The 23858-nt window shown below is 45.3% G+C and overlaps 2 protein-coding genes across 4 annotated transcripts in view; both read left to right on the forward strand.

The window, feature by feature from the left end:
* Positions 1 to 15814, forward strand: part of LOC139345252 (echinoderm microtubule-associated protein-like 6) — a 29293-nt gene extending 13479 nt beyond the window's left edge. The window contains exons 20-42 of one of the 2 annotated variants that reach the window (XM_070983819.1): positions 482 to 609; positions 1047 to 1188; positions 1471 to 1623; positions 1706 to 1837; positions 2356 to 2444; positions 2528 to 2695; positions 3153 to 3354; positions 3686 to 3812; positions 3951 to 4029; positions 4119 to 4248; positions 4336 to 4434; positions 5102 to 5122; positions 8693 to 8866; positions 9462 to 9670; positions 9768 to 9925; positions 10259 to 10373; positions 10848 to 11036; positions 11129 to 11301; positions 11437 to 11599; positions 11869 to 11972; positions 12906 to 13059; positions 13152 to 13252; positions 14228 to 15814. In XM_070983819.1, the coding sequence (XP_070839920.1) occupies positions 482 to 609; positions 1047 to 1188; positions 1471 to 1623; positions 1706 to 1837; positions 2356 to 2444; positions 2528 to 2695; positions 3153 to 3354; positions 3686 to 3812; positions 3951 to 4029; positions 4119 to 4248; positions 4336 to 4434; positions 5102 to 5122; positions 8693 to 8866; positions 9462 to 9670; positions 9768 to 9925; positions 10259 to 10373; positions 10848 to 11036; positions 11129 to 11301; positions 11437 to 11599; positions 11869 to 11972; positions 12906 to 13059; positions 13152 to 13252; positions 14228 to 14252 (3035 nt within the window). In that variant the 3' untranslated portion in view covers positions 14253 to 15814. The remainder of the gene's footprint in view (positions 1 to 481; positions 610 to 1046; positions 1189 to 1470; positions 1624 to 1705; positions 1838 to 2355; positions 2445 to 2527; positions 2696 to 3152; positions 3355 to 3685; positions 3813 to 3950; positions 4030 to 4118; positions 4249 to 4335; positions 4435 to 5101; positions 5123 to 8692; positions 8867 to 9461; positions 9671 to 9767; positions 9926 to 10258; positions 10374 to 10847; positions 11037 to 11128; positions 11302 to 11436; positions 11600 to 11868; positions 11973 to 12905; positions 13060 to 13151; positions 13253 to 14227) is intronic. The other variant, XM_070983828.1, reaches the window with a different exon arrangement.
* A 1523-nt stretch (positions 15815 to 17337) lies between these two features.
* Positions 17338 to 23561, forward strand: mtif2 (mitochondrial translational initiation factor 2). Of its 2 annotated transcripts, none has more exons than XM_070986681.1 (14): positions 17338 to 17470; positions 18236 to 18396; positions 18629 to 18752; positions 18856 to 19027; positions 19345 to 19505; positions 20329 to 20505; positions 20595 to 20734; positions 20855 to 20979; positions 21054 to 21258; positions 21361 to 21613; positions 21883 to 22023; positions 22360 to 22524; positions 22759 to 22899; positions 23195 to 23561. In XM_070986681.1, exons 2-14 carry the CDS (start codon positions 18238 to 18240, stop codon positions 23362 to 23364), a joined length of 2133 nt encoding a protein of 710 aa, XP_070842782.1. In that variant the 5' UTR covers positions 17338 to 17470; positions 18236 to 18237; the 3' UTR covers positions 23365 to 23561. The 2 variants fall into 2 exon arrangements, with proteins under 2 accessions (XP_070842782.1, XP_070842783.1); XM_070986682.1 differs by having other exon boundaries at positions 17356 to 17604.
* The last annotated feature ends 297 nt before the right edge of the window (positions 23562 to 23858 follow it).

Here is a 23858-nt window from a genome sequence, read left to right on the forward strand (position 1 = left end):
CAGCAGCAGCTAAGAGCTAACTGCTAACAGCAGCAGCTAAGAGCATCAGCTAACAGCAGCACCTAACAGCTAACTCAGCAGACTGTTCTTGGAGATGCTTGGACTCGATGAATCCTTCCTATATCTGACATCACAGCAACATGTGATTTGATTGTTTCTGTCATACTGGTTCCCAATCAGGCTCTGTGTTGATGTTAGCATGTTAGCATCTATCAGATCGACAACATTTTTCACCTCCTCCATTTTAACACAGAAGTCTCAAAATGTCACAGTGAGCTGAAAAAAGGAGCAGAAGAAAAAAAAAAAACTCCACTTTAAAATCCAAAGAAGGGCTTTAAATGAGAGGAGGAGCAGCCAGGTCACAGACTGACAGGAACTCAGTGTGTCTGCAGTCATTGATAGTTTTATATTATATTCTTCTATATTGTAGTTTTATTTCTTTCGGTGGTGTTTTCATCTGAAGTCACATCTCTCTACTCAGGTCTGCTGCTGGAGGACAACCCGTCCATCAGAGCCATCACTCTGGGTCATGGTCACATCCTGTTAGGAACAAAGAATGGAGAAATCCTGGAGATCGACAAGGGCGGACCGATGACGCTGCTGGTTCAGGTCTGAATATAGAAGTGTGTAGACATATGAATGAACATTCATGTTATCATCACACGGCTGCAGCTGAGAGCAGCTAATGTTGCTTCTGATGGGCTGAACTTCTGTCTGATCGGTGGTTTGACGTTCAGTTTGAGGTCAGGTCTGATCAATCACCTGATCTGTCAGACCATCAGAAATATTTCTTCCACATTGTTGAAGATGGAGTTGTTTTATTTGACACAGCATTAATAACCGTTCTAGGACCTGAAACGTGACGCAGCATAAACAACATCTCCAGGAACTGAAACATGATTCAGCATTAATAACAACTCGAGGACCTGAAATATGACACAGCATTAATAACATCTCCAGGACCTGAAACATGATGCAGCATGTTCTGTGTTGAGCTCCCTTCATTTCCTGCTGTACTAAATGTTACTGGTGTGTGTTGTATTCAGGGTCACATGGAGGGGGAGGTGTGGGGTTTAGCGGCCCACCCTCTACTTCCTGTCTGTGCCACCGTCAGCGATGACAAAACTCTGAGGATCTGGGAGCTATCAGCCAATCACCGCATGGTAGCTGTCCGCAAACTCAAGAAAGGTGAGAGGGAGGAAATCTGAGTAACCCCATTTATCTGTGTGTGTGTGTTACTTGTGTGTTACCTGTGTGTGTGTGTGTGTGTGTGTGTGTGTGTGTGTGTGTGTGTGTGTGTGTGTGTGTGTGTGTTTGTTACCTTCTGTGTGTGTGTGTGTGTGTGTGTGTGTGTGTGTGTTACCTGTGTGTTGCCTATCTGTGTGTGTTACCTGCGTGTTACCTGTCTGTGTGTGTGTGTGTGTGTGTGTGTGTGTGTTACCTTGGTGTGACCTGTGAGTTTCCCGTCAGGTGGGCGGTGCTGTGCCTTCTCTCCTGACGGTAAAGCTCTGGCGGTTGGTCTGAACGATGGCAGCTTCCTGGTGGTGAACGCCGACACGCTGGAGGACATGGTGACCTTCCACCACCGCAGAGAGCTCATCTCAGACATCCGCTTCTCCCAAGGTACCTGAACTCACCACACAGGTGTGACACAGATGATGACGACAGGTCAGTGGGAGATCAGTCACAGCTCTGTGTGTTTCAGACACGGGGAAGTATCTCGCTGTGGCGTCCCATGATTCCTTTGTGGACATCTACAACGTCCTGACCAGTAAGAGAGTGGGCATCTGTAAAGGAGCCGGCAGCTACATCACACACATCGACTGGGACTCCAGAGGTGAACACACATTCACCTGTACTGCTGCTATGTTAACACGCTAACTGTTAGCGGCAGGTGACGTTTTAGACACGGTATCAGAGCAGCAGGGATCAGACTTGACGCTTTGGTTCCATCTCAGAGGAAGAGTCGAGTTATGATTTGGCGCCACCATCAGGTCAACACTGTCAAAACCATACATGTGAAATTGAGTGCTAGCTCAATGTATTAGCATGTTAGCAAGCTTACAGGCTAACATGTCCAACAATTAGGTGTACATGATGCCACTCGAATGTACGTACAAATGTTAACATGCTAGCATGCTAAAATGTCACATTAAATGTCAGAGTCGCTGCTAACACACTGTTGCTAACGCTAGCTGTGTACTGATGTTAGCATTCAGTCCAGCTCAGCCTCATGAAAGCTGATCCAGTCTGACAGTGCAGCGCCTGAGGTATCCTAAAAAGGCCACTGTACATAAAATAAAGTGATTTTGGTTTTGTTAGAGTCTGGACTCTTCCGGGTGTCTCTGTCGACAGGTAAACTGCTGCAAGTGAACACTGGAGCCAAAGAGCAGCTTTTCTTTGAGGCTCCTCGAGGACGTAAACAGAACATCAGCATCGCAGAGGTCAGTCTGTGTTGATGTTGTCCCTAAACTCGTCGGGGTCTTTCCATGCCTGCACGGACACACATTTTTTTGTGTGGTTCCAGTTTGAGAAGCTGGACTGGGCGAGCTGGACTTCTGTTCTGGGTCCCACCTGTGAGGGAATATGGCCAGCGCTCAGCTTCGTTAACGTCGCCTCACTCACCAAAGATCGTAAACTGCTTGCCACCGGAGATGACTTTGGCTTCCTCAAACTGTTCAGCTTCCCGTCCAGGGTGAGATGCACTCGGTCTGATGTCTTTTACTTTGTCTGTGAGGGAAATGTGACAAAGAGCTCTGACTGGATACACCATCATGAAGCACTGGTGGTTCTGGGTAACTGGAGTTGACTGGAGACCCAACAGAAGACAGTGTACCAAGTGCTCAATTATGACTGTAGAGAAGTAGGAAATGCAAACACGCACTGATTCACATTGTGTTTTGCCCATATTTACTTAAAGGTTTGCAAGATTTCAATGAATTTAATCACAGATGACACATCACACATGATGTGTTTATTACGGATCAGTGAACCCATTGGCTGTTGTCTGATGACGATGTCCGCCGGCTCCCGGTACAGTGAGGGACGATCCGGATAACGGATATCTGGGCCGAGTATTGAAATGAGTTTTACCCAAATTACATCGTCACACGCCTGATTTTTCTCTGTTTCACCTCACAACTTGACCTCAGGGCCAGTTTGCCAAGTTTAAGAAGTACGTGGGTCACAGCACCAATGTGACGAACGTCCGCTGGTCCAATGACGACTCCATGCTGCTGTCTGTGGGCGGGGCCGACACGGCGCTGATGATCTGGACCAGAGAGCCGCCGGGTCACAAAGAGAGCAAAGCTGTTGACAGCGAGGAGTCAGACGACGACACGGAGGAGGACGGAGGTAACAGGAAGTCAGAACTGAGCTTTTATTCTGAAAGTCTCCTTCAGTGAATCTGCTGAGCCTGTTGTGCAAAAACTCTCCCATCTGTCTGTTTGGGGACAGAAGGGAGAGTTTTTCTCACTCACTTCCATACAGTCAGTTTGATTGCAGCAGCCTCTGGTGGACGTTAAAAGTACTGCAGCTGATGAGGCTGCTGATTGGTCCAAACACAGGCCTGGAAAAGTCATGAAACCATTTCAAGGCCTTGACAGAATGATTGATGTGGGTACGGTACATTCAGCTGTCTGTTCTCAGAGGAAACAGTCGTGTGACGGACTCATCCTGGTTTCAGGGTATGATAGTGACGTGGCCCGGGAGAAGCTGGTGGACTATGTCACCAAGATCTACTCTGCCAGCATCAGGAACATGTCAGGAACCAGACCTCACCTGCAGCACAAAGAGCTTCCTGTGGAGGAGAAGTACACACACACACACACACACACACACACACACACACACACACACACACACACACACACACACACACACACACACACACACACACAGTGGTGTTTACCGATGTGGTCTGGACTGTTCTGAACTGGTTTCCTGTTCAGGCCTCCTGTGAGTCGAGCTGCACCACTGCCTGACAAACTGCTGCGGAACAATGTGACCAAGAAGAAGAAGGCGGTGGAGGTTGGTATGAGGCTGCACCGTCAGTCCTTTGTAACATGGCTTCACTGTAAACAGCTGCTTGTTTCTCCTCTGTCACGTCTGGTTTTCAGGAGCTGGTTTTGGAGCACGTCTTTGGCTACCGAGGCTTCGACTGCCGCAACAACCTGCATTACCTCAATGACGGCGCCGACATCGTCTTCCATACCGCTGCAGCCGTGGTCATCCAGAACTTGTCCGCCGGTCAGTTAACCTTCAGACTGAGCGTCTGATTTTAAATGTTGTTGTTGTTGAAGGTGATGTCACACTTCCTACTTCCTGTCCTGACAGGAACTCAGAGTTTCTACCTGGAACACACCGACGACATCCTCTGTCTGACTGTCAATCAACACCCAAAATACCAAAACGTCATCGCTACAGGACAGATCGGTGAGTCTCAGAGCTGAGAGTCAAAGCTCGATTCACGTTCTTTTTTACTAGATGTGTCATGCACCAACTTCACCAAAACAAATTCCTCGTATGTGTAAAATCGTACTTGGCAATAAAGGATTTTCTGATTCTGATTCTGATTCTGAAGTCTAGTTGAAGTCCAGAAATGTGGACCAGCATCAGTCTGTGTTAAATATCTGCCGCTATGATTCTGAAAATCACTCTGAAATGATTTTAACTGCTGATGATCAGACTGAATGGATGACTGACAGAGGCTGTTGGCTTCAGGCCCAGGGGCCCAAGGGGGCAGGAGGCCCCTGAGCCTGCTGGGTTCATGCCCAGGGGCTCGAGGAGGCAGCAGGCCTCTGAGTCTCTGTTTGAAGTGACTCTTTAAAAACCTGGTTCCAGTGTGTCAGACCTCAGTGTGTATCTCTCTGTGTATAAAAACCTGTTTATAGTATTTCAGACCTCAGTGTGTGTCTGTGTGTATTAAAACCTCAGACTGTGTATCTACACACAGACATTCAGCTTGTAGAAACAGGTGGCAGTGGTGAGTTGAAGTATTGATTACTGTGTTGCTCTCATGCATGACTGGCTGCTTTTCGCCCATTGCACTTCTTTTCTTTTCCACTGCTTCCTCATTGTCACCGCCTCACCTCATCTCCAGGTGACATCACTGACCTACCAGGTAAGACCCTGCTCACCTTTCTGCTGTCACTGGCCACATTCACAGGCATGATTGTGTTTACACTGATGTGGAGAACGCGGCGTTTAACCTGTTGGTGTCCTTCGCTCTCGGTGTGTAGAGGCTGAAGTGTCCGGTGAGTATCAGCAGTCAGGATCCTGTTCAGGTCTGCTGTAGTTGTTCTGTTTGTAGCTTGACCCCCCGAGACCACGTCTGCACTAATGTGGATTCAGATGAAAACACGGCTTCTTTACGCAGTCCATTCATATTTAACCACCATTTCACACCACTGGAAACTGGACTTTTGAAAACTAGTGACACTTTATCATTGAGGTCATTGCCATCACCCGGATCGTTGGCGCTCCTGGCGGTCGTACCAACAGTCGCTGGAGTTGTTACATGTGGCCAAATGTGAAGGGTGGTTAAATCTCCTGGGAAGGGATGACAGGACAGCAGTGCAGTGGGACATTAGCGATGAAGCATGATTTACAGAAAATATGTTTGATAATGTGATTTGATCTGAGGTCCCTGAATTATGTAGTATTTCATTCGCAGTGAATAATCAGGTTGATCAGCACAAGCTGATTTATCTGCTTGGTACACAACGATTATGATGTCACGTTTCTAAACATTCCCTCTGCAGTAATCTGAAGCCCACTCTTTATGTCTATGTGGATATATACAGTATATGTACTGCACTTGGTGGATAGCACACCTGTAGAGGACAGGTTGGCATTAGGATCAGATGAAGGTGGCGGAGTGTTGGCAACCTCTTGGTGGCTGAAAATACCTAAAATCTGAGGTCATGGAGAGAATCAGAAGAGACAGAACAGGGCTTTAACCTGCTGGGACCAGGAGGACTAGATACTGGTGCCAACTGGTGCCCAGTTATTCCGATGACAGTTCCACAGCAGACCAACAAAAATACTCTTAAGGCTTCCAAAAACCAATGACTCAAACTGGGAGAATTCAAAGAACATGTGTGATGCTCTTCCATCTGGACTGGAGCCACTACACCAAACTTATGAGACCTCCAGGAGGTTCGGCCTCTGACCAGAAACTGATGCTATTGACTCATTTTGTGTCAGAAAAAAATATTAACTCCACGTCCACTTTTTTCAGAGCTAATAGAGTGTGTCTGACAGTCGTCAGTGGAAGCACTTGTCTTGGTATATGATATGTATTTGAAAGCTCTGGAGCAAACTAGTTATTGAACCTTGAGTTAAGATCATTTTGCCAAAAAATCAACCTTCACTTCAGTCACCGTTAATGAGGAAGCTGAGGCAGAGATACAAAGTTTGATGTGTTTTTCATGTTGAAGTGTAGAAAACAACCTGAAAACATTAGTGTGGATGAAAAACCTGTGTTTTCAAATTGTTCCATGTTAGTATTAGCATGAGACTAAGTAGCCTGGCTTAGTGCCTCTTATTAGCATGCCAAACTAGCCCAACTAGCCTGGGTGGTTCCTGTATGTGTGTCTGTACTGTCATAAGGTAGGTCTTGTAGAATCTGGATCTGTTGTACTGATGCAGAGGATACAGGCCATTGAATGTAGTGGTGTTATTTTAGCCATGATCATGTGGGACTTTGTGTCCAGCGCCTGGGTCCAGAGCAGAACACCTTTTGGACAGATTTCAGACAAAATACTTTCACTAAATACTTTACAGAGAAATTAAATAGTACTATTAATTAATCCTAATTGAGGGAACTTAGAAGCAGATTCTTCAGACTGTAAACTGTTCTGGGAGCTGTGGTGGAAAAGGTTTCAGCACATTGGAGCAGCATTGTATGTTTCTCTATAAAACAACCTTTTAACTCTGCTCTCTGGTTACATTTAAATTCAGTATTTGGTTCAAATGTTAACCTTCATACAAACTGGATAACCTCCAAAAATATAATGTGCATTCTCATATTTCATTTGAACATCATGTTGTACTTAAGCATTTGTCATCACTCTTGTAAATGTTTTTTTCGTAATGGTAGAAAATGTATAAAGTGTGTCTGTGAATTGTCTGTGTGACTGTCTTTACTTAAACTGTGTATGTCAGTATGTAAGTATTTTGTACTCAGGTCTCTCTTGAAAAAGAAATCCCAATTTCAATGAGACTGTGTGTTTAAAGAATTAGATTAAATTAAAAATACACACATTTTTAGGATAGAAACGAAAACAACTGATTGAGTCAAATGTTGTGGAAGGTCATGTTTTCTAAAAACAGACCCCAGTGGAAACATATGTAGTGCAAATACAGTGGGGCCTAAAATTTAGCCTTGGGGTACACCACAGAAGATTGAAGTAGAAGATGATGAAAAGTTTTCAGCCACTGATCCTGATCCATCTGTCCCTGTTAGTGTTGATTGTTTCTGTCCCTGTTGGTGTCAGCAGTTTGGTTTTAGCAGTTTTTGACTTGAAATGACCTTGAAATTTGCGACCTCTGATTTGGTTTGCAGTGACTCAACTTGTCCCAAAACATTATTTGTGCTGACTTTAGACTCCAGAAGAAAGGAGTCCAGTGTGATCATGGCCAAAGATGTGAAGTGTTTGCTGTGAATGCAGAAACAGGATGGAGTGAAAAGAAGCAGATTTTGATTTGATTTTCCCAATTCTGAATCCTAAACAGTCACTTATCAGTTCTGCTCTGTTGAATCAGCATGTCAGTACCAGTCCTGTCCTACTCATGAACAATATGAAAGTAGTGAATGATCTTTCGAGCATGTCCAATCACTGGTTCCCTACCTGCCTAGCTCCTGCCTTAGCCTGTTCTCCCTGATGCTCAGCATCTCCATTCCTCAGTTCTTTAATTCTCTGGTTCCTTGGTCAATCAACTCTTTGATTCCATGAGTCTGTGTTTCCATTTTTCTGGTGTTTTTCTGTTCTTTCATTCCTCCTTCTTTCTTTACTACTTTAGTTTATGGATTCCTTAGATTCCAAAGGTCCTTGTCTGATTATTACCTTGGTACCTTGCCCCTTTGGTTCCTAAAAACCTGACCTTGCGTGTTGGTTCCACAGTTCCTGGCAACTGTTGTTCCTTTGCTCCTTGATACTGTGGATCTTAGGTTCCTTGGTCATACTGTTCCTTAAATCTTTGGTTTTACAGTTGTAAGGATGCTAAGGTCTTTAGATGTTTGACACCTTAGTTTCTTGGTCCTTTGGTTCCATGTTTCTGAGGCTCCCTCAAGGCCACAGATCACAGGGTCCACAGTTCCTGAGATCCTTAGGTCCTGGGCTAGTTGATACCTTGGTTCCATGGTTCCTTGGCCACCTTAATGTCTTTATTCCTTGGTACCACAGTTAATGAGATCCTTGGTCTCTTGATTTCTTGATACTGTGGTTCTTAGGTTCATTGGTTCTATGGTTCCTCAGTTTCAATACTATCTTAATGACATTGGCCTCTGGATGCTACAATCCTTGGCTGCTCAATACCTTAGCTTCTTGGGCTACCGTAGTACCCACCTTACTGTCTTAGATCCTCAGGTCCACAGTTCCTTGTATCTTTAGGTCCTGGATTACTTAATGCCTATGGTTCTGTGGTTCCTCAGTTCTTTGGTTCCTATTGTTCTGGTCTCCTCTCACAGGTCTTGCTCCGTCCATCCATGTGTGGGATGCCATGACCAAGCAGACCCTGTCCATTCTTCGCTGTTCCCATGCCAAAGGTGTTGGCTACGTCAACTTCAGTGCTACCGGAAAGCTGCTGCTCTCTGTGGGAGTGGAGCCTGAACACACCATCACAGTGTGGAGGTGGCAGGAAGGTACAAACATTTTTCTCATGTTCTCAAATAATTTGAAACTGTGCGATTATTTAAAAAATGTTAAATGATCTAACACCTCTCTAAAAACTAAAGAATCAGAGGTAATAGAGTTATAGAGTAGAGTATAGTGTCATCAACAAGATAATTGGTGCAGTAGAATTATTTTAGCTTTTTAGACATTTAGTTGATGGCAGCAGGTGAGGAGTGTGTGGAAGGTAAGGATAATGATAAGAAGGGTCAAAAAAGAGACATTGGAAGACATTTGCTTAAAACAGTTTTTACAACTATGGTCAACACACTTGAATAATTGAGTGTGTAGATCAGCAATGTCACCTGTCAGGGTCCAGTTGAGCTTAATCACCTCCCATGTCAGGCAATGGACTGCTGACTTTGGGTCTGGACAGCCTGGGAGGGGCACTGGGAGGGTTAGTGCGTCATGGTAGCAGCTGAGGCTAATAGGCTAATGTCTGTACTGACACAGCCATTGGCTGTTTGTAATAAACACAAAAAGATAAAAGCTCATCTTGTGTTCATATATATATATATTGTTAATCACCATATCTACTTGGAAAGTGACCTTTGACCTCTCTGCCAGGCACCAAGGTGACCAGTAAAGGTGGGCACGCTGAGCGGATCTTTGTGGTAGAGTTCAGACCAGACTCTGACACCCAGTTTGTTTCGGTGGGAATCAAACACATCAAGTTCTGGACTCTGGTCGGAGGTTCGCTCATGTACAAGAAGGGAGTGATCGGCTCGGTAGAGGACGGCCGCATGCAGACCATGCTGTCTGTTGCCTTCGGTGCTGTAAGTTTTAAAACTGTAGTTCCTACTCACCTTGTAAAATTAAATACATATATAAGTTATAGACAAGTTGTAGCAAGTCAGCATTTGTCTCCTCCAGAACAACCTGACATTCACTGGCGCTATAAATGGAGATGTGTATGTATGGAGGGAACACTTCCTGGTTCGAGTGGTGGCGAAAGCACACAGTGGTCCAGTCTTCACTATGTACACAACCCTGAGGGACGGACTCATCGTCACTGGGGGGAAGGAACGGCCGTGAGTACCCAAATGTCAACATGCTGTATACCAGCTGGAGCTGTGATGGAAATTCACCAACCAGTAGTTCATATTGACAGGGTTCAGGTCTCCAGCACATCTGTCTCTTTAACTTCTGATTGACAAGCTCATGGCCAGTCATACACTGAGGGCAGCCAGTGAACAGTGATGGAGGGACAACTCCAGAGGAGGCACTAGCAAATGAAAATTAGCTTTAGCTTATGTTAGCCTTGAATAAAAGTGATTGATTCGAGAACTAGATTAGAGATAATGTATAGACAGAGGGTGCTAGGACAGAATTAGATTCTGTCTGTTTGTCGGTGTAATTAACAGGACTAAAGAGGGCGGAGCTGTGAAGCTCTGGGATCAGGAGATGAAGCGGTGCAGAGCATTTCAGCTGGAGACCGGCCAGCTGGTGGAGAATGTCCGATCCGTCTGCAGAGGGAAGGTACGAGACAGTTCTCGTTATAAAACCAAACAGGGGTCATTCACAGTAACCACTCATGTGCCATGAAAGTTCATCCATGTACATCTCCTGGTTTTGAGTTATTTTTCAGTACATTACACATAAAGACTGAGCAGAATGGAGTTTAAATGGCACATTATGGCAGTTCACCTCCAGTTATAGAGCAGTTATTAGTGTCATTTTGGTGATGGCAGCCAGTCACCTCTTTGTAAAATATTTACAGAATGGCAGCTAATGGAAGATGTGAATGAACACTGTGTTTTCCCAATTTTTAAAGATTTGAGTGAAATGTTTGGACAGTCGACAGATGGACAGATTCAGTGTTGAGTTTAATGAGGCATCTGCTTTTACTAATTCCAACAGATTTTAGGAACACTGAAAACAAATTCTTTAGTTGAAGGTAAGATGATTGTGATTCTTGACTCTGTATCAACAACCCCAAACTTTGTGATCCAGGGTAAAATCCTGGTGGGAACTAAAGATGGAGAGATCATAGAAGTTGGAGAAAAGAATGCTGCCTCCAACACCATGATCAACGGACACACTCAGGGGGGGATCTGGGGTTTGGCCACTCACCCTTTCAAAGATGTCTTCATCTCCGCCAGCGATGACGGGACGATCCGAATCTGGGACCTGGCTGATAAGGTGCAGATCTGGAGACTGAGGGTGCAGACTGGGATTTCTCTGTGTGTCGGTGTGTCTTCTTACATGTTGTGCTACCTTGTTTTCTGTGTTAGAAACTCCTGAACAAGGTGAGTTTGGGTCATCCCGCCAAATGCACCTCTTACAGTCCCAACGGAGAGATGGTTTCCATCGGTATGGAGAATGGAGAGTTCATCGTCCTGTTGGTCAACTCCCTCACCGTCTGGGGCAAGAAGAGAGATCGCAGTGTCACCATCCAGGACATACGGTGGGACACTCTCCTTTAACACTTCTCTGTTGGACCTCAAACAACAACACATTTTTATTTTATTTTATTTTATTTTATTTTATTTTATTTTATTTTATTTTATTTTATTTTATTTTATTTTATTTTGTGGTTCAGGTTCAGTCCAGACAACCGGTTCTTGGCAGTGGGTTCAGTTGAAAGTGCTGTGGATTTCTACGACCTTTCTCTGGGACCATCCCTGAACAGGATTGGCTACTGTAAGGACATCCCTGGCTTCGTCATCCAGATCGACTTCTCTGCTGACAGCAAGCACATCCAGGTTAAAAAGACCAGACTTCTTCACAGTAATGACACCAGCGTACCACATCAGTTTGGTCAGAGTCTAAGTGTGATTACTGTTTGGTCACAGCTCAAAGCTCAGCAGGTCTTTGAGCTGTGACCTGCTGACCTTTTACGAATAGCTCATTGTAATGTGGTCGATGTAGCAGCTGATGCTTTTTCTACAGTTTCACTCAGTGAAAATCTTTTATGAGCATCATACATCAGTGAATTAACCAAACTGTAAAATCTCCTTCATTTCCATCCCAGGTGTCCACCAGCACCTACACTCGGCAGGTGCATGAAGTTCCCTCAGGGAAGATTGTCACTGAGCAGCCTGTTTTTGAGAGGATCACCTGGGCTACCTGGACCAGGTGAGGCTGGCTAAATGCAAAATCAGATCAGGTCAGGTGCTGTAATATACTGAATAATGTTTTGTTTAGGGAACATGCTGAAAGGTGTGAGAAACATACTGTAGAGTGTAGGTTATACTGTGTATACTTTAATTACACGGTGGTGCTAAAGCAACACAGACCACCAGCTCTGCTGTCAAAATACATAGAAATAAACTACATAAACTATTCATTTCTGTTTTATGCAAGTTTTAATCAAGAGACTTTCCATACTGAGGTCTGAGGGAACTACCAGAGATTCACAGAACTAACTGTAGAACCCATAGAACTAACAATAGAACCTGTGGAACTAACTGTGGAGCCAAGCGAACTAACTGTATAAAAGGAAGGAAGGAAAAGCAAGTAACTGCAACGTCCTGAGGAGCCGGGGGAACTCTCTTTAGATTCAGACATTTCTTCATCTTCTCAGTGAGTCTGTTTCTATGGCAACAGTGGTTGATGTAATGATGCAACACTGATCCTGATCTAGAATCAGTTTTCATCAGCTGTAAACCTTTCAGCTCTGATGACCTAGCTTCATTCATTCTGAACAGTTAAAGTTAACGGAAAGGTAATGGACACTCATTGGGGGACATCAGACACGTTCTGGATGGGGAGGACAGATGTTTAAGAGAAGTGAAGGAGGCTGTTTAGAGAAACCATCCATCAGCTGAGGAGGAGGTCTCCAACAGCGCTCCTCCACCTACAGTACTGTCCTGCCCACAGTCGACTCTAGATCCTAAGGAACGTGTAGATCCTGTGGAATATATTGTGGAACATACTGTAGAGCTAAGAACCAAGTGAAGAAACCAGGGAGCTACAGGAAGAACCAGCAGAACATGATGCAGAGCCTGGGAGGCAAACATTGTAGATCTAAAGACCAAACATTCTCTTTTGTCCTTTGTTGCTTTCTAGCATCCTGGGTGATGAGGTTCTCGGGGTTTGGCCTCGTAACGCTGAGAAAGCAGACGTGAACTGCGCCTGTGTTTCCCACGCCGGCCTCAACCTGGTGACTGGAGACGACTTCGGCCTCATCAAGCTCTTTGACTTCCCGTGCTCAGAGAAGTTTGTACGTAAACGTTTGTGATGGTGAATCCCTGAAGGTGTCCAGAACATTGTCAGCAGATAATCGCACATTTCTGTCCGTCTGATATTTTACAGGCCAAACACAAGCGCTACTTCGGTCACTCTGCTCACGTGACAAACGTTCGCTTCTCCTGCGATGACAAGTACGCCATCAGCGCCGGCGGCAGCGACTGCAGGTGAGTTTGAAGACAACCAAAGAACAGTTTTAGAAACTAGAAGGAGACTCTGAGAACACCAAGGCCAGCTGTCCACTGGTATACATGTCTGCATATACCCTCAAACTATTAGCTTCATCTGGATTTGCGTGAGGTTTGTGTATTTACGTTTCCATAGTGACTCGTTTGAGAACAAAGTGTTGTTACAGTCGTAGAAGCTCCGACGACTGTTTTCTGTACCAAGTCTGAGCAGCTACATGTGCCGACCTGCCCAGAGGGTTACTGGTTCTCCACGGGATTACTGGTTCTCCAGAGGATTACTGTGACTGAGGATTATGACATGAAGTCATTGTGTTTCAACAGTTAACTATAAACCAGCACAGAAATGACAGTTAGCAACATAAACCACCATGAACACACACGCACGCATGCACGCACACACACATACTAAGATACACACACACACACACACACACACACACACACACACACACACACACACACACACACACACACACACACACACACACTATCATACAAACTACTCAGCACACTTTGTACACAAGAGGTCTGTGTGTGTGTGTGTGTGTGTGTGTGTGTGTGTGTGTGTGTGTGTGTGTGTGTGTGTGTGTGTGTGTGTGTGTCTGTCTGTCTGTCTGTCTCCATGTCTCCGTGTGTCTCTGTCTGTCTCTGTCTCAGTGTGTGTGTCCGTCCTCTCTCCAGGTTAAAGCTGTAGTGAAATTAATATATTCGGCGTCACGTTGACGTCGTGCTGTTGAAAACTCCTGAAGCTGACATAAAGGCCTCAGGTGGAGTTTAGCCTGTAAGAAACAGCTGAGGGCTGAAGCTGCACACACATTCAGACATCAGATGATTCAGACTCTGTCAGAGTCCTGCTGACGTCTCATCTTTGGTGTGATGATCAACATTCAGTCTTCTGTTGGGTTTAGAGAAGTGATCAGACTTTTCTCATCACCTCCTCTTTCTTCCCTCCAGTTTGTTTGTGTGGAAGTGTCAATGAACACCTTTGGAGTCCTCCCGAGTCCTCCACCACAGGCTCTTCTTCTCCTCCTCCTCCTCCTCCTCCTCCTCCTCCTCCTCCTGCGATGCTGCACTCACCTCAGCTGATGGACTCACATCATCGGGATCAAACCTGACACTTCTGTTCTGCTGCAAGACGTTCTGCTCTGTCAGTTCTGGAGACGCCGTTCTTCTTGTACATTCAGATATGTTTAATGTGACGCTGAGGAGCAGCCGTGTGTGTTTCAGGTGTGTGTGTTTGAATCTTTGTGTCGTTAGATTTGTTGAAAAAGATGCAGAAACCTTGAAGAACTCGTAGCTGTTTGATGTAGCAGTGTCTCGTCTGTCGGTGCCTTTTTCACAAACTCTGACCAAACATTTGATACGAGTTTATTTCTAATCGTGGTGCTATGAAACGTGATCATTTAGGGCTTTTTACACATATGATACTGTCGTCTGGTTTTTGTATCTCTTACTGTCTGATGATGATGATGATGACGACGACGACGACGACGACGACGACGACGACGACGACGACGACGACAATGAGAACAAAAGGTGGATCTCAGAGTCCAAAGTTCCCCAGACTGACCGTAGTTGGAACAACGACGGTGCAGAGTCAGGCTGTGAGAACGTTTGACTCGTTGAACGTAGAACCATCGAACACAGACACGCTCCCTTTCTTTGATCCCAGCTCTTAAACATGAAGGTGTGAAAATAGAAAATAGTTTGTTTAAAAAAGCAAAATGATTCTACCTCAAAATAAACAAAATGATAGTAAGTGTTATTTAAGGTAGAAAATTAATATTTAATAAATTCCATTTTGACTGTGTGGACGAGGTTGGAAGGTTTCTGTCCACAGGATGGCGCTGTGTGTCCTCTGTCCTTTGTCTCCTGTAGAAATAAAACTGGAAGAAACAGAAGCTGCTTTTGACAATTTCAAGGGAAACACCAACGAAAGAGTTATTTATCTGGTGACGTGTTTTTAATGTGATGTTAACGTCTGTTGCTAACATCTGTCGCTAACGTCTGTGCCTAACATCTGTCGCTTAAGTCTGTCGCTAATGAGTGGTTCCTTTGATTTTACAAAAACTCTCTTTGACAGACTTCTACTTGTTCCTCAGACTTTCTTCCATCATAATAATTTAATAATTAATTTAATTTAATAATAATTTAATTCTTCAGAGAAAATGAGTCAGAAATGTCCTCAGCAGTCCGTTGAGGTCGAGCGGCTGCAGGTAAAGAATCTTCTGCTTGAAGTCGATTCAGGTGTTTTCACTGCAGACAAACGTCAGAGCTGGAGCCTCGCCGCCACGGAAATAAGTAACAACCAAACGTTTCACTCGTCCTGGTGGCAGATTTGAATCAGGAGAAAATCAGGTGTGAATCAGGAGAGAATCAGGTGTGAATCAGGTGGGACTCAGGTGTGAATTAGGTGTGAATCAGGAGTAAATCGGGATTTCTAGCAGATTTGTTTTGCTCTGTGTTTGTCTGCTCAGACAGATGAATCACTATGTTAAAAGTTTAAATTTAGTGAAATAAACAGTGAATCAGGGAAAAGTCATCTGAGTAACGTCACATTTTGAGAATTATTGCAGGTGAGAACACCTGGAACAATGTGACTCCACCGAGTCAAACAACAATAAATCCAAAGAAAACATAAAGAAACATCCATTCGTTTAGCAGCTGGCACAGATCACTGATGATTGGTTAGAAACAAACATGAGAAAAACGAGAGAGTCAAAGAGTGGTGGAACAAAATTCAACAAAACACTTCATGAGCACAGAAGATGAAGAAATCTCACACACACACACACACACACACACACACACACACACACACACACACACACACACACAAAGCAGACACAATGCTATGTTGCTAGGCAACACAGTGGAGGAACTCACCTGTCTGAAGGTCATTCTGTGAGCATGAGGTCCTCAACAGTCTGATCAGCTTCACATACATGTATGTATATACATTCATAAACATGTATGTGCAGACAGAGTTCATCTTTCATTGGTTTTTGTTGCTCATCACATATTTAACAACAGATATCAAGTCTTTGTGTTATTAAATATTTTGACATCTGGTGGAAGAAAAGTTTCAATCCTTCAGTTAAAGGACAACAATAAAAAAGCTTCATTACAGGAAAAGGAAACTTGGAACAAAAGTAATTACCAAAGTTGCCACTCTTACTCAGTGTATGCCTGAAGATCAAACAGAAGATGATAAACAAGAACTAACTGAGCAGCAGCTCAAGCAGAAGGAGCTTATGTGAGATCCAGAAAGCAATGGCTGGAAGAAGGGGAGCAAAACACAGAATATTTTTTTAGGCTGGAAAAGTCCACAGCAGAGCAAACTGCATTCAAAAACTTAATATAGATGGAGCTGTCACAGATGATCCACAAAAGGTATCCAACCACTGTTTAATGTTTTATAGGAACCTATATGAATCACAACATGATGAAAATGCAACAAAAATTTTTTGGACATTTCTCTCAGTTAAAATCTATTAGTTTTGACCAAAGTGACCTCTGTGACAAGCAAGTAACCTTAGAATGAGTCAGATTGGCCATTCAGCAACTTAAATTAAATAAATCTCCTGGAACTGATGGTTTGACATCTGAGTTTTACATAACATTTTGTGATAAACTTGCCCCCTTCCTCCATGGAGTATTCACCGAAAGCATCCATAACCAGACTCTTCCTCCTGCCTTATGTCAAGGGCTTTTAACACATCCCTAAACCTAATAAGGACTCACTCCGCATTGATAACTGGAGACCAATCTGCCCCCTCAATAATGATTATAAAATCTTAGCTGGAATCATTGCCAAAAGACTTAAAGTAGAACTGGATGACATTATAGTTGAAACACAAACAGGATTCATGAAGGGCAGGTATATATATAACAACATAAGACTTGTTCTGGATCTTATTGATTATGCTGAATACTGGTATTCACCCCTGTTCATCTCTATCAATCATAATAATAATTGAAAAAAAAAAAGTTTTAAGGAGGCGGAGCTGCCGGTTTTTTAAAAAACGATCATGAAGAAGTACTTCCGCTCCAGACCGGAAGGAGGCGGATCGTCACCGGCTGTCTGCCGACTGTCATGGCTGCGCCCTGTCGGAGGTTTATTTCACGGTGAAACTCAGCAAACAAATGACGTGTTCATTTCAGGATGAGCTAAAAGAAGAAATGCGTCGCTGTCAGGTGAGAAATGGAGTTTACATGTTCACCTGTGTCCTGATTGGTCGATTCGGTTTGATAAGTTTTGAGAGAAGAAGTCTTCTCTGATATTCTGTTGAGAAGCGCGCCGGATTTCTCACATACGTTGTGTTCGTCAGGTAAGAACACCTGGACGGCTTCGTCTTGTATTGTTTCTGTTTTCAGCAGCAGCTGTGAAGTCAGTTTCTCTTCTTCTGTGGTGCCTCGTGTCAGTAAAGGTCTCCTTTTGAAATGGAGCCTGATTCACTGATTCACCTGCGTGTCCAGGTGCCAGCCAGTCAGTGCTGGTTTAGGTTCTCTGTTCTCTTGTGAACCAAACGTCACTCAGATTTTACTGACTACAGTTTATCTTTGACAGTCAGTCAGAACAGAAACTGTTTGATCTTTGATCTTCTCTCTGACCAATCAGCTGTCACTTCAGCAGGTGTTTGGACCAGGTTGTAATGTGTGAGGGGTCAGAGTTCATGTCTGCTGTGGCTGCTGTTCAGAAAGTGAATTCCAGCTGTTCTTCGGTCCTCAAATGCAGCTACCTGTGGAGCTGCTCTCACCTGTAATTCCACATGATAATAAATAATAAGACCTAAAAATAAGAATTGATCCTGATGAGAGACAGAGATAAAAAGTCACCTGCATGTTCCTTTAAGTCTTTCAGACCCTTGTGTTAAACATGATGTCACTGAACCTTTTCATTCCTAGTAACATAAACAGCACAGGAAACTCACCTGTCTCCACCTGTTGCTCTCTCCGGAGGTATGAGTGTGATGTCATCAGTGATGCGGGGGGCCCGGCGGCTCGTCCACGCCAACCCATCTCTGCTCAGCACGTTCCTGCCGGTGCCTCCCCTCTGTCCTGCTCAAAACCCCACCCCCCTGCTCACCTGTCGACAGAGCAGGATGTTTGCCTCCAAGAAGGTCAGTCTGATTGTTTGTTTATTGGAACAAACAGGAAGTGTCCACCTGCTCCTGGCCGGTCCTAAACGACCGGTGATGTCACCACCTGTTCTCACCTGCTTGAATCACCTGATGTGATCTGGATATTTAACATAGACAGAATCCATTTCCTGCTTACCTGTAGGTCATGTGACCGTACAGACCGCTGCTCTTGGCTCTCTTCACTGTTCAATAAAGAACGATGTGTCTGCAGGTCAAAGGTCAGAGGAAAGATCAGAAGAACCAGAAAGTCAAAGTTAAAGTGGACAAACAGGAGGTGGAGATCAGACAGAGGATGACGGTGGCGTCTCTCGCCGAGGCCATGAACAAAGACTTTGGTGAGACTGATACGAGTCTCACTTCCTGTGTCCATAAAGTTTTTGGTGTGTTCCAGGTGGTGCGTTCAAGGCTCTGCTGAGCTGAGTTTGTCTTGTGTCTCAGATCACGTGTTCGAGGCTCTGCTGAACTCCTCGGCGGATGTGGACTCTCTGGAGCCGGAGTCAGTTCTGGAGGAAAAGTGGATCAAGGAGGTGGTGACTCGATCAGGGATGAAGTTCAAATGGGCCAAACTGAGTGAAAGCAAAGAGAGACCCAACAGAGACGTCCACAGGAGGTACGAGACGGGCAGTCTTATCTAAAACAGGTGATTTCACCTGACGTTCAGTCAGTGAACGTGTCCACAAACCAGCCAATCAGAATACACCTACAAACCAGCCAATCAGACTGACTGGAGTTTTGAATAAAGTGAAACAGTTTGTTTTTGGAGGCTTTCATAGGTGGGTGATGATTGGATTTTGATGACAAATGTTTATTATTTTGAAACAAATCTTTTGCTTCTTACAACTCTGATGTTCCACTTACTGTTTGTTGAGGTTTGACATGAAAATAAAGGTCTCTTTACGTTTGACCTCTGACCCCTGACCCTTTCAGACCTCCAGCGGACCTGTCCAGCCTGGTGTCCCGCCCCCCTGTGGTCACCATCATGGGTCATGTGGATCACGGTAAGACCACCCTGCTTGACAACCTGAGGAAGAGCCAGATCGCCTCCATGGAGGCCGGAGGGATCACACAACACATCGGAGCTTTTCTAGGTAACAACACACACTTGAGGACCTTCAACTGCTGTTTGAGGCCACTTTATTGACAACATGACACGAACACAGACTCCAACAGTCAGACGAAAAAAATGAAATGAAAATTAGTTTGAAGCCATTTTGTGGTTTTTCAGCCTGAATGAAAAGTCAGCAAATATTTCCAGAATTTTCCTGAATATAAATTTTAGCTTAAATTTACTGAACAACAGTTCAGGTCTTCACTGACACTCTGTCAAATCCTGGAATGTTTCCTGCAGCTTTTTCAAATTAAAAGCCTTCCAGTGACTCTGGAAGCAGAATCTCTCCTTTTTCCAACAGGCTTTTAATGTGAAAGGTGCAGGAAGTGTTCAGTGTCGGTTACAGGCAGCTTAACCGAGCAGCGCCGTAGGGCAGCTGCTGATGATTAATGCTCATTATTTTCTTGATGAATTAACAAATTTAAACCGGCAAATATTCATAGAAACTCATTTAGGCTTCAGTTTAACTTAAGTTCAGACTCAAAGGTAAAAAAAAAAAAATCAGGATAAAAATGATAAATATGAGGAGCAGCAGAGCTCTGAACACCAACTGCCTTGGCGGCTTGAGCAGAATTCTCAATGCATCGTTAAATTAATTATGCTTGACTATAACTCCATCATCTTCATCATCATTCCTGATGATGATGAGTCAAGTGTTTGACTTTGTTCACCACATTCAGTGCTCGGTTAAAGAATGAAGGAACGTTCAGTTTCTGCCTGGACTTGAACTTGAGTCAGAGTCTATCAGAGTTTAACTTTGATCTTTTATCTAGTTCTGTGTGACAGTTACGTTTTTCCTCCAGTCCAGCTGCCTACAGGTGAGAAAATCACCTTCCTGGACACTCCAGGTCACGCTGCCTTCTCCTCCATGAGAGCCCGCGGAGCCAGCGTCACCGACATCGTCATCCTGGTGGTGGCGGCCGACGACGGCGTCATGAACCAGACGGCCGAGTCCATCGAGCATGCCAAGAGGGCCAAAGGTACGCGTTCCGCCTGGCAGTCGCAGCTGAACGTGGCGCGGTTTCTCCTGTGTTTCTATTCCATTTCTGCTGTTTCTGCTGTGTTTCAGTGCCGATGATCGTAGCGGTCAATAAGTGTGATAAGTCTCAGGCCGACCCTCAGAGGATCAAACAGGAGCTGCTGGCTCATGATGTCGTCTGCGAGGAGTTTGGAGGAGACGTTCAGTCCATCAACATCTCTGCCCTCAAGGTGACGGACTGTAAATAAAACCCGTTCAGAGATGGAATCTGCTGCTCTGTCTGCACAGACCCGGAAGAGCTGAGGTCACTGAGTTTAAGGTGGTGACATCGTTGTTGTTGCCATTGTCAGGGCGACAACCTGCTGGCTCTCGCCGAGGCCACGGTGGCGTTGGCGGAGGTTCTGGAGCTGAAGGCGGATCCCAGCGGCCCCGTGGAGGGACTCGTCATCGAGAGTCGCACCGACAAAGGCAAAGGGTGAGTCGTCTGTCCCCTCCAGGGACCATCTTTAAGTCTGGTTCTTTGAGCTCTGACACATCACGTCCTCTCAGTCCTGTGACCACAGCCATCGTCCAGCGGGGGACGCTGAAGCGAGGCTGTGTCCTGGTGGCCGGGAAGAGTTGGGCTAAAGTACGTTTCCTGTTCGATGAGAACGGGCGAGCGGTGACGGACGCCGGACCGAGCACTGCGGTGGGGGTGGTCGGGTGGAAGGAGCTGCCATCTGCTGGAGACGTCATGCTGGAGGTGGAGTCTGAGGTGAGACCAAAACCTCTGCCACAGTCTGCAGGGGGTCATCCCTGAGTCTGCGTGGACCTCTTTGTCTCTGCGTCGCTAACAGTTTGTTTTCTCATCGAGCAGCAGCAAGCGAGGGAGGTGGTGGAGTGGAGGACTTACAAGGAGGAGCAGCAGAAGCTGCAGGAGGAGAAGAGTGCCATCGAGCTGAAGCAGAAACTACACCTGGAGGAGTACAGGAAGGAGAGGGAGGACCTGAGTCACCTGAGCTGGAGGAAGAGGAAGGCCGCTCTGTACCGAGCCAACAGGGCCAAGTTCGCCATGAGGCCGAGTGAGAGGATGCAAAGGGACGAGATGAGTCTGCCGCTCATCATCAAAGGTCCAAACCAGCAATCGATCGCTGACGTCTGATGATTATTGATAACAGTATTTGTATTCATCTGCATGAAACCACAGCGATGAGACCAGAGACATTTAAAAACCTTCATCTTTCAGCGCTGATGTGCAGTTTAGAGAGTGGAATGCATTGTTGATTGATTGATGATTGATTGATCATTCATTTTCTATCCATTCACACTGAAGTTCAGTCCTGTTCACCACTGCCCACCACCACATCCTGTCATACCTGCTTTGACCTTTGACCTCCAGGGGACGTGGACGGGTCGGTGGAGGCCATCTTGAACATCCTGGACAGTTACGACGCCGAACATCAGTGTCACCTGGAGGTTCTTCACTTCGGCATCGGAGACATTTCAGAGAACGATGTCAACATGGCCGAAACGTTCGCAGGTAACGACCTGCAGTGTGATGGCGGGGTCGCAGAGTGGAGGTCAGAGGTCACTTCAGCAGGTGCCTCCGAGACTGTCTGGGAGTTTTTCAGATGTTTTATTTAGTGCAGAACTCAAAGAGGTTCAGTTTATAGTGGCGTCAAACCGGAAACGTGACACACTGCAGGTGTTTGACTTGACAATGAAGTTGGTATTAAATAGTCACCAATTAATTTCCTGTCAAACTATTTGACAAATTAACATCTCAATGCAGTTTTCATGAAGTGTGACTTTGAGAAAAGACGATGTCACTCAGGAACTACCTGACAGGAAGTGGTCCCTCTGCCTTCTTCTTCAGGTTCCATTTACGGCTTCAATGTGGGAGCCAGCAGGTCGGTCCAGCAGCTGGCGTCAAAGCAAGGCATCCCGCTGCGACTCCACACCATCATCTACAAACTGATCGACGAGCTGAAGGACGAGCTGAGCAGCAAGCTGCCTCCAGTCGTCTCAGAGAGTGTTGTTGGTGAGGAAAACAAATGCTTGAAGAAGAAAACACAAAAGTCTCGACACTCAACACAAATCTTTTATTTTACTGGCACATTTTCAAAACCATTAAAACCTGTTTGCCTTTATATAAACTGAAGTTCCTGCAAGCTTCTGTCCAAACCACCTGATGGCTGCTTGTTCCTTCACGTTCAAAGAACAAAACAGCTCATACCTGACAGGAAGCTGATCTCATCTGCTCTCTGTCGTCCAGGTGAAGCGACGGTTCTCGCCATGTTTGACATCACTGTGGGGAAGAAGAAGGTTCCTGTAGCCGGCTGTCGGGTCCAGAAGGGTCAACTGGACCGTCAACTCAATTTCAGGCTGATCCGAGGCCGAGACACCATCTGGGAGGGTGAGTCTGGATCAGGGTCTGATAGGACCACCTGACCTGAACCCTGTGGTAGAAACTGTTTTATGGTGTCCCCCTAAAACATTCTGGTCTGAGTGTTTGAGCCGCACAAATGCTGCTGACTGATCAGTGTGTCTGTATGATCCTCTGTGACGACACGCTGCTGCCTGTCACTCTGAAGTCGTTTGAAGTACAGTGTAGTACTGAGTATCTGTATGTAGAGGACATGACAGATCACAGATGAAACCAACTGAAGGACGGGACGTTCTGTTAATGACCGTGTGATGGTTCCCTGCAGGTTCTCTGGTGGCACTGAAGCACCACAAAGACGACGTTCAGACGGTGAAGGTGGGGATGGAGTGCGGTCTGTCAGTTGACGGCGACGTCAACTTCAGCCCCGGTGATGTCATCATCTGCTTCGAGAAGCTGGACTCTCCTCAGGTCTCTTCCTGGGACCCCGGCTTCTAATAATGACTTTGCTTCCCATCATCCTCTGCTGCTCCAGGCGAGCGAGCAGTAGATGATATGAACTTCCTGTGTCCGAATGTGGAACGTCAGAGGAAACAGGAAGTCCAACGACCTGCTGACATATAGACTTCCCGTTCACCGTGAATGTAACATTTTATTTGTTTGGGTCATAAATATTTGGTTCTTCTGAAATGTGACATCATTTCCTCTCGTTTGTTTTGACACATTTAACAAATCAAAACGAACAGTTTTGAAATCAGGATCAGAGGGTCAGGGTCAGAGGTCAGAGGGTGCGCCGAGTGTCTCTAACCTGGTTCGGTCTCCCTGGTATCTGATGCTGCACAGCTCACCTGGTTTAGATCAGCTCTAAACAGCTCCATCCTTTCACTCATTCATCACATTCAGGTACTGAGTACAATCATCTGAAGGAGTCTGAAACTGATCTGCTGTGGGTGTTCCTAATAAAGAGGCCACTGAATGTTTCCTCCAGCAGT

This window comes from Chaetodon trifascialis, chromosome 2, assembly GCF_039877785.1.
Source record: "Chaetodon trifascialis isolate fChaTrf1 chromosome 2, fChaTrf1.hap1, whole genome shotgun sequence".
Taxonomy (NCBI): Eukaryota; Metazoa; Chordata; class Actinopteri; order Chaetodontiformes; family Chaetodontidae; genus Chaetodon; species Chaetodon trifascialis.